The sequence below is a fragment of the Leuciscus leuciscus genome (assembly GCF_965113295.1).
Source record: "Leuciscus leuciscus genome assembly, chromosome: 7".
Classification (NCBI taxonomy): Eukaryota; Metazoa; Chordata; class Actinopteri; order Cypriniformes; family Leuciscidae; genus Leuciscus; species Leuciscus leuciscus.
This window is the reverse complement of record NC_138731.1, coordinates 40,533,446-40,549,044: the sequence shown is the minus strand read 5'-3', so window position 1 is coordinate 40,549,044 and position 15,599 is coordinate 40,533,446. Positions and strand designations below refer to the sequence as shown.

Here is a 15,599-nt window from a genome sequence, read left to right as displayed (position 1 = left end):
GTCCAACAGCTGTTCTTAGGACAGAAATGTCTTATTTTTGCTGTTAACATTTTTAGGTGAAACGTGTGACCTGCCAGTTGCATAATCGGGTCTTAGTCATAATTTTTTTCTTTTCTTTAAGACTGTTCATAACTTGATCAAATCAGCCTGCTAGTTGGTCATACTAGTTCTTAAGACACAGTCTTAACATAATGGCTTTGTTTATGCAACTGGCTGGTCATGTTTTTGTGAGATTCACTCATAAACTGACCGTGTCAGTACAAAAGTACAGAGATGCATTACGTTCCCTATCCAGGGTGATCTGCTGTGTTGTACTTTTTGATATGACGCGAGTGGACGTCCAGACACATACATTATGTTGGCGTTTTCTCAGTAACATGCCCTCTACATTGGTTGTATTTTGAAGACATGCTTCAGGCTTTCTCTCTCTCAGAGCTGTGTACAGTACCTTTCTCTAGAGCCATCTGGTCTGCGTCTGCTTCACCACAATGTGATATTGGCCATAATTGGCCATGAGAGGGTGAAACACATGCCGGGCCTCGGATGACATTAAGCAGACCCAGTGTTTCCAGGTCTTTCTGTGTATATTCTCAGTGCCCAGGCACTTTAAGGCTCTCTGCTTCGCGTCCTCTCTCGCTTTCTCAGCGCATACGATGCTTTATGCAGTACTTAGCATGTATTAGTCTGTTTTGTGGGGTCCTTCTCCTGTTGTGAGCGTTAACCCAGGGTCAGAGGTTTGCTTTGGGACGTTTCTGTTCGCAGGTTCTCACAGTTAAGAGTTGTTTAGCCGAATACCATCTTCGGAATTCTTTCCGTAGAACTCTCCCGGGATGGAGGGCAGGCACGGACCCTCCATTAGCATGATGTAAACAGAGTGCCACTGAAATGCACAACGTATGGTCTGTTTACATTTTCTCCATCTCTGCTGCATTGTGCCGGAAAAGTTGCAGGTGGCCACTCAAACCGTGAGAGAAAAGCAGCTGTCACTGATGTCATGTTCCTCAACTGCGCCATAATATCCATCATAACCCCCGGGTCAGATACACTGGAGACCTGCTCGACTTTCCCCTCCTAGTTGTCCATATTTTTTTTTTTTCAAAGGTTGTTGTTGTTTCAACCATGCCTGGACATTAACCAAACACATTTAAATCATACTGTAATTGACTCTGAGGTGCTGAACACAGGAACGAAACAACATGTCCTTTTTAGGTGTTCTGTGTGCCGCACTTCGACAGATATCTCCAGATCTTTGAGCCGAACAGCTGCTTGCCTCCTCAAACAACTAATTTCCACAGTTTATGAACCAAAACAGAGTTATTAGATACTCTGATATGATGAGGGGTTGTAAGGGAATCGACATTCTTTTGATGACCTATCCAAGCCCTCAAGCCCCTAAAAAATGAGCAGTCAACCATTTCAGGACTTCTCCATTTAAAAGGGGTCATATTTATACTTTTTTTATTTTTTATTATTATTTTGATGAACTAGTTATTTTAAAACAATTAATATACATATTGATTAAAAATTATTATATGTGACCATGGACCACAAAACCAGTCACATAAGTCACAATTTTGAAATTGAGATTTATACATCATCTGAAAGCCGAATAAATAAGCTTTCCATTGATGTATGGTTTGTTAGGATAGGACAATATGTGGCTGGGATACAACTATTTGAAAATCTGGAATCTGAGGGTGCAAACAAATCGAAACATTGAGAAAATCTCCTTTAACGTTGTCCATTTATGTTCGTGATTGTGCTGCATTCGCTCACAAAAATAAATGTTTTATATTTACAGTAGGAAAATATTACAAAATACCTTATTAAATATTAAATATTAAAGAAATATGATCTTTACTTAATATCCTAATGATTTTTGGCATTAAAGAAAAATCGATAATTTTGACCCATACAATGTATTGTTGGCTATTGCCACAAATATACCTGTGCAACTTGTGACTGGTTTTGTGGTCCAGGGTCACATATTATTACATTTTATGAATGAATTATTATTTATTTTATTATTATTTGTTTTCTTTTTTATGCAATATAATTTATAATTAAATAAAATCATAATTATAAAATCATTGTAAATTATAATACAATTTTAGAAAATGAATAATAATAATAATTTAGTCATTGTTTTTGCAACATTTTTTATAATATCAGTCAAAAAATGTGTGCACTGCAAACAGTCTTAATTTTTATTGATCATTTTCTATCAAATCTCTGATTAAACTGCCATTATTTGCAGCTGTGCCTTTAAGGTTTCTTTGACTTTTTTGTCTTTTTTTTTTTTTTGTCCTTCGGTAACATCCTCTTTGTAGAGTTACATCAAATGATGACAGATTTATTGAACAATTGGCACTGCTTTTTTAAACATGGAAACTGCAGAGCTGTAGGTGCTACACACAGCCAGAAAATGCACAGGTTGGACTGACTTTACCCCATTGTATTCTTATAGTTAGTTGTTGTTGCGCTAGTTCCTATGATCTCTTATCTTAAAGGGATAGTTCACCCCAAAATGAATATTTTGTCATTATTTACTCACCCTCATGCTGCTTCTGAGTTCCCGTAAAAGAAAGTCGTTGAGTAAATGATGACAGAATTGTCATTTTTGGATGACTATCCCTTTAAGTTTCTGAACACTCAGTAGGGGTTGTTGATGTGATAATGGTCGTGTTCAGATTTGTCTGGCTGGCTTAAGGAGCTTCTATATTTAATGAGCCTTTTTTGAAGGTTGAAGTTACAGTACACAAATAGTACATACTATACAGTAAATAGTATATTAAAGTTTTATCTATAAATTTAAACTACATTTAGATACCTCATGATATAACCCCTTTAAATCACCAGAGTTGTGCACTGTGCTGTTGGAACTAACATGCACTTCCCGTAGCCACCAATAGGTGGCAGCAGACAATATGCAGTGTGTACATTCACTTCTGGCTTCAAATGCCTCCTCCTCTTTGTGGTTTCCTTTTGTTTCCGTAGCCTTGCGCTGTGTTTGAGGACAGATCTGATCTACATCGTCGCAGTTCTGTAAGCAGTTCAACTACGTCAGTGACTAAATGTCTAAGCACTCTGAACATAGAACAGGCAGTTTTTCCCATCATTAGTTGGACAAGCACATGGTACATTTGACAAAATGCCTCTTTTAACTGTGCGGTTTAAGGAATTTTCATTGGGATATAAATCTGTGGCCCACATAAATGCACATGAAAGCTTTTAAAAATGCCTTTTATACCTGTTGCATACAAATTATGGTCTGAGGGGTGATTTAGGACAAATAGCTGCTGATCATCGGTATTCCAGGGGGGAAATGAAGGCACAGACTGAACTGCTCGCAGTGAAACATAAAACTACAACTTAACCCACATGAAGCCGAAATGAAACAGAAGCACACAGGGAGCCTTGTTCTAAATGCAGAGACTAGCAAAACAAAGGCAGAGTATTTCGGGATCCCAGAAGAAAGGCTGGAATACCACATTGGGAGGGAAGGAACCAGTCTCACCGAACTGACGTGGACACACCCTCAGCTCCGAAACTGAAGCGCTTTCGTAGATCTGCTCGCTGTGGGGACATTACTTAACAAACACTTATGCTGCTTTCCATCCAAAGTCAGAAGTGGGATATTCCTGGCTTCTGACCGTAAAGGAGTCATACTGTATGCCATGCTTGAAAATCCAGTTTTACTGTTTTGAAACATGGCCGATGGTTTTTAGCTGGACAAAGCTAATCAATAGCTGGTAAAGGTCACCAGGATTTTGCCATGTAAGACATGTTCCTGGATCAACGTATTTTGTTGATCCTGGAAAAACATTTCTGTCCGAAAACAGTCCTAACCCTATCCCAACCCCTAAACCTAACCCTACTCATAAGTTAATCCTTTACACACTCTATCCCATACACTGATGCAGAAGCACCTAACCCTGGTTGTGAGCCTAAACTTGACATAAACTGTAAACTTGTCCCTCAAATCTGATTGGAAGATTGGGATGTTGTTCCAGGATCAACACAGATGTTGATCCAGGAACATATCATACTTGGTTAAATTATGTTCACCAGCTGGGAAACCATCTTGGACCAGCAACAAACCAGCTACTAACATTCCAGCATATTTTTTTTTGGAACACAGTAGTTTAACTATCTAATGACCATCTTAGTATTGGTATTTTAGGACTGCAAAAGCGAATGCACTAAATAAATAGTATATTTAAAACTATTACATGTTTGATACATGCGAGTTGCAAAGTTGTATTATATAGCCTATACCATGTATCAAAATCTAAAATTAAGCCATTTTATTTTATTTTAATGTTATTTCATTTTATTTTCACAGATAGTTTTTCTTTTTCTTTCTGTTTGCTGCAGTCTATTTCGTTTGTTTGCATTTTAGTTTGTTAATGATAGCACTGCTGAATAAGAATAGATGTTTGAAAATCCAGCAGATCTTCTCAGATTTTCAAGAAACCAGCTAACATCTTTTAAAAACACAACTACCAGCCTAAGCTGGATTTTCCAAGAGGTTTGCAGGTTTTTGGCTTGCCATAAAACAAGTCTTCGATTGCAGAGTGTAAACTATGCTATGCAGTGCTAGCATTTGTTCTGCAGATGTCCATTCTTCAACAGAGAAGATGTTGAAAACATCACAACATTACACAGCAAATCTCTGCAAGTTCAAACAGCTTTTATGATGATGCAAAAACTAAGATTAATTGATTTACTTTATTTGCTTTAAATGTAAAGGTTTAATACTGTGCATATCTCTCTAGTTACTGCCATATTTTCGTATCGTCATACATCTGCATCATCTCTGCAGAATCTAAATTGGGGGTTTCTGCACATTTCCAAATGCAAAGTACATATTTTACACTATTTCCAGTAGTGGTAAATTCAGCCTTTTCCCAGTTGAATGCAGCATAGCATTATACCATTTTAAAAAGTAAACAAAAAATCTATTGTGATGATATAGAATCAGTGTAGCAGATGACACTCGTTTTGGAAATGTTGACCTGCCTGTGTAGATTTAGGATATAAATATATTAATTATAATGATAATAGTGCATTCATGGTTTCACATAAGTACCGTCTGAGTTTATTTTAGCTACATGTCATTTTAGAGGAGGCTCTGTTCACTCAATTTGTGCCTTCCTGCTAGGAAACTCCCTGTGCTTTTTTTTTTTTTTTTGCAGTATTTACTTAAGTGGGCTATAATTTGCGTTCTGTGAATTGGTTCAAGCGAATGGTATGATCATATGATGAGCCGTGTCAGTCTGGACCAAATTAAGTCAGTCACACATGCATTTCTCGGTCTTTTTGATCATCTTGAGCGCCCGTCGATACACAGATCTGCCCCTGTAATCCTGTCAGGCGGCCCTTGTTAGTCATGATCACTAAGACATGCTTCACTATTCTGTGGCTCATATACTAAGGGCTAGGAATTTTTCAAAACACAAAACCTTATTCAAACTTTGTCGCACAGCATCGCTTAAGAATGAGCTTCCTTTCAATTCATGAGTTGGAATTAGAATCGGCCACACTCACAGGAAGTGGAACTGGAATTAGAGGAAGTTGAATTTATTGAATTACAGTTCTGTTAAGAAAATGTGAGTGTTCTTGCATTCTGGTCCATTAATTAGTATATAGTATATAAAACGTATTAAAATAATAATAGAGGTGACATTTTAAACAGATATACATGTCATGAATTATGTGACTATTGTTCCTTTTTTGGCCATGTGAGGCCATGTGTTTTATGCAATTACATTTACATTTAGTCATTTAGCAGACGCTTTTACATTTATTCATTTGCTTTTATCCAAAGCGACTTACAAATTAGGACAAATTTAAGCGAGTCATCATAAAGAGGCAAAAAACAACAACAACACAAGAAGTGCTCAAAATACGATGTTTCAAAGGGAAAAACATAGTTATTATTTTTATTTTTATTTTTTTTATGAGGTTAAGTGCTCACGGAAGAGATGGGTTTTTAGCTGTCTTTTGAATGTTGTCAGGGATTCTGCATTCCGGATGAGGGTGGGGAGAGCGTTCCACCAGCATGGAACCTTGGACAGCATTATGCCTGTCACATGTTCTCATTATTGATTTGTTAGTTTCACCTGAACCTTGTTAAGCTGCCTGTTTTAAACCCCTGTCGTGTTGAGTTCTTTGCTCAGTCTTGAGGTGACACAGGTGTAGTCCTGTTGACTAAACCTGTCTGTGAGTTATTCTCAGAGTATTTTTTCCCTGTGATTGTTGCTTGATACTGACCTGTATCTGCCTGTTTCTTGGATTATGAGTTTGCCTCCTGCTTCTGGATTATTCACTGATTCTGACAGATATAGTGGACTTTTGCCCCGCTTTTCAAGTAAAGCCCTTGAACTGAGTTATTGTCTCTGTCTCTGCATTCTGAGTTGAAACACACCACCTTTTGGCACCGAGGTAGAGCTCACGCCTGCTACGCAGGAGACCCGGGTTCGATTCCCAGTCGGACTTAACATATATGTGTTTGTTTATCTATGAGGTGAATAAAACCTTTACATTTTAAAATGTGTGTCATCCATCCATCCATCCGTCCGTCCGTCCATCCATTCATCCAAAGTTGATTGCAAGAGCAACTCATGCAATTATTATGAAACTGGCCTCACCCGACGCACTCTGTACAGGACCGTTGTCCACTAAGCTCCAGTATGACTGATGGAGCTGAAAAAGATCAGTTCTTGTTAACATTTTAAGCAGCAGTCTAAACCACATAAGCCTGAAGGAAGCTGCTGAGCATGTTAGACCCGAGCACTGACTTTACTTTGGCAATAGTAGCCTGATGATTAAGAATCTTTGCCACTGATGTACAAAAATTGCAGATTTTATCCAAGATTGTGGTGACTCAGGATTTTGAGGGTTGCTCAATGCAAAATATTGCTCACCATCGTTACTATGGTGCAATACTCTTAACCCAATATCCTGGGAAACTGTCTCTGCAGTCAATACATAAACATACTGTAAGCCACGGTTATTGTAGTTTTGATTTTTTTACATTTTGAATTAGTCAATTATTTTATTCGATTTTTTTTTTTTACATTTTCTTCTCATTAGTTTTCACTTTATCATTGCTAGGTTTTTCAGTTTATTCACTTCCTTTTAGGTTTAGTATTTTTGGGCCGCCAAAGTTTGTGCACTAAATAGTACAATTTAAAAGTGTCTAACAGTGTTTAATTTTATATATATAAATATAACATTTCTATGTCTTTTGGTGTTTACTTTCATCTTTCTTTGATCCTTTAACCTTTTATTTTCAGAATCGACTGGAAGTGAATGTAAAAAGGAAAATATCTGAGAGTAAGATCATGTAAAAGTAAAAAAAAAAAAAGTTTAAAAAAAAGTATATATATATATATATATATATATATATATATATATATATATATATATATATATATATATATATATATATATATATATATATATATATATATATATATATTTCTCGACATAGAAAGCAGTAGAGGTGAAGAGTTTACAAAATACTGAGAGAAGTTGAAGCAAGATGAGAGAGAGCGTGCCACATTTTGCAAAATGTGCTAAGTTTTAACATTTGGAGCAGTGGAGAAGAACTAGACTCCCAGTGGCACCATTATCATGCGTCTGATCTGTTCTCAGCCAACCCGATCTTTTCATTGATATTCCAGCACACTCCCTGAGACTGAAACGAGATTGTTGTTGCTGAGGGGAGTTTATCCGTGAAATTATCTTACCTGTGAATTTGCATGCTGGCTTTAATTGTGTGTTGTTAAAATCTCTGCTTTCCATCAGATGTGGTTGTAAAAACTTCTGCAAGGAACTTCTTGGCAAAGGAGAGAGAGAGAGATAACAGAGATAGGCGATCTAGAACGGCTCAACGGGTTCTGTGTTGTTCCACCAGCAGTTGTACTGCATCTAGTGGACCGAAGTCTTTGTGTGACCAGTGAGGGCTATAATGGGTTTGGTGGTGGTCATGCTAGATGGACATAATGAGGCGCTCAAAAGCTCACAGAAATGTGATGTTGCCAAGCGCTCTCGCTCGGTGTGGAGGGAGCGGATGCGCTCTAGTTAGCGGTTGAGCCTCAGCTCTGGGAGGCCGTTTTGGGGGCTGCAGTAGTGCTAACTCTACAGCTGGGGTATAATTTCCCTCAATCTTTATTACTCTTGGAAGACAGACTTAGAGAGTGTTTTTTTCTCAGGAATTGAGACTGACATGTAGGGTCTCTTGCGGAATACAGAGATTTGATGATTCACATTACATCACTGACCACTCAGACCTCAATAGCCTGAGGTTTCGCCTTTCAGCAGAGGCTGTTTTGAATCTCCTTTAGGTTTTGGACAATTCCCTGGATGCATTTCACATCTTTTTTTTATTTATTTTTATGCATTATATAACAAAACACTGCTAATGCATATATATATATATATATATAAATATATAAATATATGTGTGTGTGTGTGTGTGTGTGTGTGTGTGTGTGTGTGTGTGTGTGTGTGTGTGTGTGTGTATATATATATATATATATATTCATGAGCAGTATATATATAATTTTAAATTTTAAAATGGTACATTTTATTTTAATTAATACGTTTTTATTTTTATTTAATAATTCTAATTATATATAATTTTTCTAAATAAAAATCAATTCATTATATTCGTTCATATATTGAAAAAAATATTATATTAGTTTATTTTATATATATATATATATATATATAAACAAAATAATATAGTATTTGTCTCAAAGTGCATCAAGCAAGGCTTCATCGACAAACTTTTCCTTTTAAGTCACCTTTTTAAGGTTTTCTTTAGGTTTTGAATGATTTGGATGCTGGTCACATCTTTTATACCCATTACATCTCCCGACTTATTCAACCGTGCCCTCGAGTTCAGTGGTAGTTTAAAGAACCACAGAGTTGCTGTTACTGGAAAAGTAAAGCAGCACATAGCGATCTCAGCACTATCTTATCCATGTCTTGCCATCTCTACATGGTGATTTCTTGTGTTCTTGTGCCATCTCAGACTTACATGGGTATTCTGAGGCTAGCCAGACTCAAGCTGGCCCATGAATGACATCATGGATTCCTGGGGGCCAGAGTCCTCATAAATAATTACCTTTCTCTGGCTCAGGGTTGACGGGTGAATAAACTGTGCTGCAGATCCTGCGCTAAACTTCTGTATATGGTCCTTCTCGGCCACTGGGCAGATTCCCCCCTCGTTCACAGTGACGCTGGAGCTATGTGCTCTTGTCTAAATATTTACCCAAGCTGTTTAGTGATGCACCTACACACTGGACCCATCCCATGTCTTCTCTTTTACTCGTTGTTTGATCTGTGTATGACAGAATTACCTTACCAAATAGTGTACACATTGCATTTACATTTATGCATTTGGCCAAGATGATTTTATCAATATATCAGTTAATGCATTCCCTGGGAATTGAACCAATGGCGTTGGTAGCACATATGCAATTTTTTTTTTTTGATTGTACATTGAGTTATGATTAGTTGAATTGCATTGAAATAAAATTGATAGAATTACAGGGATTTTTATTGCACTTTTTTTGGCTCTTAAGATTATTTGAATCATTAGTGAGTTGATTTGAATGCGTTAACATGTTTCTGTAAAATATATGTAGGGAACTAGGTAGATCAAAATCTTGCTGTTTATTACTATGCATCATTAGTGCATATAGAAAAAAGAATATTCACTCTTTATTCTGAATCTGGAGAATTTGTGGATTTCCTGAAGTCTTTCCAGTTGTTTATACTTGTCAGTGTCTTAACTGCTTTCTTTCTTCTGTTTTCTTTACCTCAGGCACCCAGCAATGACCTCCCGCTGAAACTTATAGAGACAACAGTGAGTATTTCAAGCCATGTTTGAATGTTGACATGTTTTCTTAACATCAGTATGGCCAATGGCATATTTTGTAGTTCACACTGCCTTCATCCACACACTTTTTCCTTTTCACTCACTTTCTTTAAAGTGAACATTGACAAGCGTGTTGGGTCAGTGTGAACATGATGGTGGTGTTTCCAACATTCTAAGTACAACAGCCAAATGTAGAATGTTTGAAGTGTTGCCGTTTGTTGGGTCAGTTTGAACACGGTGTAAAGTCATTACTGACAGCTTCAGAAATAACGGCTTTAAGGTATAAATATTTAGGTCTTTAGCTAACACTGTTGCTATGCAGCTTCTGTAGTCTAAACTTCTCCAGTCTAAACCTCACGGAGTGCTGAAGCTCAAATTATTGGTTGGATTAGCTAAACACAGCCTCGCTGGGACTATAATGACTGCCCAATGAATATGCTTTAGAGGGACAGTACACCCCCCCCCCCCCCCCCCCCCTCCAAAAAAAAACAAACTTGTATGATACTATTTATTCCAAAATAACACAACGCAAAATGTATTTCAGCTATCTTCCCATACAACAGCAGTTCAAAGTGACCACATCTGTTATTTCATGTTGCTTTTAACATCATACATGTTTGGAACGAGATGAGTAAATAATGACAAGATGTTCATTTTTGGGTGACTGTCCCTTTAACTGATTAGCAGAGGAAGAGATCTGAGTTGTATCTCAAGCATGTGTGTTCACTTGTGCCCCAGCCCCCCTCTCAGAAGCCCCTCCGTCCACCCCGTTCCTCATCCCCCTCATGCCTGGGTGAAGAACACTCACTCCAGACGCAGCTGTGGATGACTAACTGCCTTGATCCAAATAAAATTCAGACTTTCGTTTGGAGCCGTCCATATGAGCATGAGTATGCTCAGAGATTTAGGGACAGAGCAACAGACTCTTATAATCCCCCTGAAACATCATTAGATCGTTTTATTGATACAATATTGAGCTGGAGGGTAGCCAAAGGAAATGGCGAAAAAAGCAAAGCCCTACGTGTAACCAGGGGTGTAAGAACAATCTGAAAGTGGGTGGGGTGTTTTAAACCTCATCACCCAGTAGTCCAAAAGTCTGTGTTACCCAGAGTGAAATGACTGCCATGTTTTCGTTCATTCCACAGCCAGTTGGTAGAAGCTTATGACTTATTTTTTTTAAATCATTATTTCATGTGAATTGCAAAAATGGCTATTTTTTTTAACACCTCGACCAAGCAAAGAAAAACTCTTAATAATTATGAAAAAATTACTGTTCAATTATTATTCATTATTAAATTATAAACATGTAATACCACAATTAATTCATTCTTCATATGATTTAAAATGAAGAATTATTATGATATGGAATTGTTATATGAATTATTATCGAATGCCACTGGTTCTTGCTGAAGCTCAGATGTGATGCGTAACACGAGAATTAACCTCATTGGTTCTTGCTGAAGCTCAGACGTGATGCGTAACACGAGAATGAACCTCATTGGTTCTTGCTGAAGCTCAGATGTGATGCGTAACACGAGAATGAACCTCATTGGTTCTTGCTGAAGCTCAAACGTGATGCGTAACACGAGAATGAACCTCATTGGTTCTTGCTGAAGCTCAAACGTGATGCGTAACACGAGAATGAACCTCATTGGTTCTTGCTGAAGCTCAGACGTGATGCGTAACACGAGAATTAACCTCATTGGTTCTTGCTGAAGCTCAGATGTGATGCGTAACATGAGAATGAACCTCATTTGTTCTTGCTGAAGCTCAGACGTGATGCGTAACACGAGAATGAACCTCATTGGTTCTTGCTGAAGCTCAAACGTGATGCGTAACACGAGAATGAACCTCAGTGGTTCTTGCTGAAGCTCAGATCTGATGCGTAACATGAGAATGAACCTCATTGGTTCTTGCTGAAGCTCAAACGTGATGCGTAACACGAGAATAAACCTCATTGGTTCTTGCTGAAGCTCAGACGTGATGCGTAACACGAGAATGAACCTCATTGGTTCTTACACGTCAAGCAAACATGCTAGAGCTTCCATTTACCACAACTAATGTGTGAGTTGATGAATGTTAATGTGAATAAAAGCCTAAATTAAATCTGTTCATCACATAAAGCGATTGAGCCTCTTCAGAAAATTTGGACTAAATCGCTCAATTCATGTGGATTAGTTTTACGATCTCTTTATGAAATTTTTAAAGCGTCAAAGTAGTAGTTGCGATGCTGTCAATGGAGGGACAGAAAGCTCTCAGATTTCACCAAAAAATCTTCACTTGTGTTCGTAAGATCTTGCGGATTTGGGAAGACATGAGGGTGATCAATTAATGACAGAATTATATATTTTTTTGCTGAACTAACCCTTTAAAAATGATATGCTAGGGTTCTAATGACACAACAAGCCGACGTAAAAGAACTAGCGGCAATGAAAGCTGATTGTGTTGTCAACTCTCGTCGGCTGTGTCTCGGCCAAAACGTTACATTCTATCATTAGACTATATTCATCATTCAAAAAGGGAAACCGAAAGTAGGACTGCATATATGCAAACCATAAACAAAGCAGCGCTTGCTTACCATTCTGATCACTTTCCTCATTCCAGGCAGCTAATATTGTTATGAAAGTATTTGTGCATTAGAATGCTCAGGTAAAATATCAAATTAAAATGGCCTTCTGTCTGTGCAGTCTTGACATTTTCGCTCGCTTTCATCACTTTTGCTTTTATTACCGTGCAATGACTCATTCACTAAGCTGAACAGCCAATCAGTTTTCGATCTGCCGATTCATCATCCTCAATCGTCCAAAATATGGCCGACATTGTCCAGCTAGTGCCAACAGTGCGGAACACACCACAAAAACTGGGCCGGCCGATGCCGAAAGACAGGCCTTAATTTAAATTCAAACTGATTCCTCCAGGCTTCTTCAGCTTTAGTGCCCTGATGCCAAAAAGCTGTATATTGCTGTGAATTAAAATACGTTGAGCTTGTCATTTATCATGCTGCATTATTCTTGGCATTGTGCGTTTCTGTGAATAATCCAGAATATAGGTCTCTTGATGTTTGGAGCAGTGTATGTTTGCAGCTGTGTCAGGCATATTACTCATTCTTGAAGCATCATGGGAAACGTGCACCACCCTCACCTCAAGGGTCTCTCATGGTCAGTTAGTTGTGGTTATGCTGATGTCTTTGATTCTCAATAACAAACCCTTTGAATCTCAAAGTCATATTGTCATATGACTTCCTGTGTCATCTTTTTAGTTCAAGAGCTTGTTTTTTCAAGGAGAGCTCAATAACGTGCTTGTCTGTTTTTCTCTCATTTAGACCATAATTCTCCTGCTGAAGCAGTGATTGAGATAGATATATTTTGAAATTGGCTTGACTATAGTCATTGGATTTGCATATTATTCTTTCTGGCTCTGATTTGGATGAGTCGTATTATGAGGAATCATATTTTTTTTCTAAACTTTTGATATAAAGGCTTCATTGTACTATGAAAACACACTGTAACTTTCAGAACTCAAAATGTCCTCCATATTGTAAAAAGAGCATTTATTGAAGACTAAACCGCAAAGATGGTTTCTGATCTTCTTACGTCAAACCGATGAAGACGGTAGCGTACAGCCGCCCACATTTACACGTCAACAACACCTATTTAGTATTCAGAAATGTGGTCCATAAAGCCACAGCGCGGTAATATGGAGGAAGTGTAGATGCTATTATTTATAAACACTAGAACTTGCAAAAGTAAAATGTTTAAAGTTCATCAAATCCTATTTGTAATGTTTATTTTTAACGTAACTAATCATTTGGGTTAATTTAATATTCTATAAATACTATTTTACTGTTTATTAATATTTTGAATTAGCTTTAATTTTTATATTTCAGTTTTGGCCTGTTTCTTTACTGTGTTAATGTATTTCCTATTGAAACAGGAAGTGACAGCAGGACATATGAAAGGGCTTGTCACAGTTATGCTGGAAGCTTTATTTTGCTGATTTGCTATCTGCTGCTTTTACCCGCTGTCAGGTGATATTGGGGAGGGACATTCTCATTCTTTGGAGCATTTGATTGATTGCCCATTGGTGCAGGATGAGTCATCAATAAAAAATGAAAATATAAAATACTTGGCTAGATTTGCAATGTTAATAACTGTGGGAATGCATCATCACACTCTGTGAAAAAGGTCCATTTCACATACAAAGTGAAAGTTGACATAGAAGTCTTAAAGACATGGCTGCAAAATAACACAGCATGCTTCAGGGTCAGCGAGAGGATGGAAAATGAATCATGACTAAAAATTACAGTTATTTTTAGCATCCTAAGTGGACCTCAGGGATGAAAACTATGTAGAAGCAAAAAAAAAAAAAAAAGTACGATTTGACCTCTTTATATTCTTTATATACTACATTTATATTCTAGAGAAAGCGAGGTGATGGGCCATGGTTTCCTGGAGGTGACACAACTGTGAATTGTTGAAGTTGTGAAGTCAGAGTGATCATCTCCTCCAGTCAGCTGCTGAGTGTGTGACCCAGAGAGAGAGCAAAGGCTAGACGGAAGATCCAAACAAACGCGGGTGGCAGCAGCGCGCACACGCACAGCATGGGAAAGAGGGAGGGGAGAGGTGCCGAGGAACAAGGAGGGGCCGGAGAGGGAGGCGGGAGGGAACAAAACAAGGGAAAGAGTAACTCTGCAAGTGGGAGAAGGAAGAAAGCTGCGGTCCGCTTGAGTTTGACGCCAGGCATGTGGCATCTTCGGCACAGCGCAGAACCAAAATAGAGCCAGGAACGTGGGGCGCGCTTCGGGAAAAGGGGAATGCAAGTAGAAGGGAAGCGTTACTTCCCGACCATGAATCCCAGCGGCTCCCTACGGAGGCGCTTGTCCTCCTTGCGTGATGCGTGGAGGTGGAGTACGGGTTACCTGTTTAAGGTAGGCCTTCAGGTTTCCGCCTGACTTTGATTGTACGCTTTAAAAATGAAATGTTCCGAAAAGGGAGCTCCCACAGCGATGCAATAGAAGAACCATTTGGGGTTTTCAGTGAACAGTTCTTAAAATAACTTTTCCACTTTAAAGAACCTTTTGTGCCATGGAAAGGTTCCATGGATGTTTAAGGTTCTTCATGCCAATCAAAAGCCTTTATTTTTAAGAGTGTAGGTCTTTGTGCAGTGGCAACTATTTCCTCAAAGCTATCCCTCGCTTTCTTCCCTGAGCTCTCTGATTGTTCATTTGTCGGGCCCGCTCGAAAGCAGCGTTTCCAGCTGGTTTTGATCAAGCCTGGCTGAGACCCCGTCCAACCCCCCACCCACCCTTTCTTGGCCATCCTTCTGGGGGTCGCAATTATCGGCTGATTAAGGGAATGTTTTTGGAGCCGGGCACGGTGTGGCGAGAGATGGAAGGTGGACCCTGTGGATGGAGAGAGGGGGTTTGCAATGCCAAGGGTGTTTTACTCGAGTGTGTCGTAATGTCTTGCTCGGGCTATAAGTGAGCGACTTTGGCAATCTCTTTTAGTATGGCTTATTTGTGTTTTTTTTGCGCTTTATGAGCGTTCGTAATGGCCTGGCCCAGTAATCTATACACACAAAAGTGTGTTATACTACAAAATGTGTTAATGGTCTTTTACAGTCTGATCATTTGAAGCTTGTTTGGTCTCTAAGTACTATATGTGAAAACAATATTGTAGTAGATTTTTTTTGGATTCTTGGAAAA

General features: G+C 38.4%; 1 protein-coding gene across 5 annotated transcripts in view; it reads left to right on the top strand.

Annotated features, from left to right (window-relative positions):
- The window catches only part of tns1b (tensin 1b), a 238,213-nt gene that overhangs the window by 144,154 nt on the left and 78,460 nt on the right, over positions 1-15,599 (top strand). For 4 of the 5 annotated variants that reach the window (XM_082174596.1, XM_082174592.1, XM_082174593.1 and 1 more), the window contains one exon: positions 9,842-9,883. In XM_082174596.1, the coding sequence (XP_082030722.1) occupies positions 9,842-9,883 (42 nt within the window). Of the gene's footprint in view, positions 1-9,841; positions 9,884-13,988; positions 14,823-15,599 lie in introns of those variants that run through there. The other variant, XM_082174594.1, reaches the window with a different exon arrangement.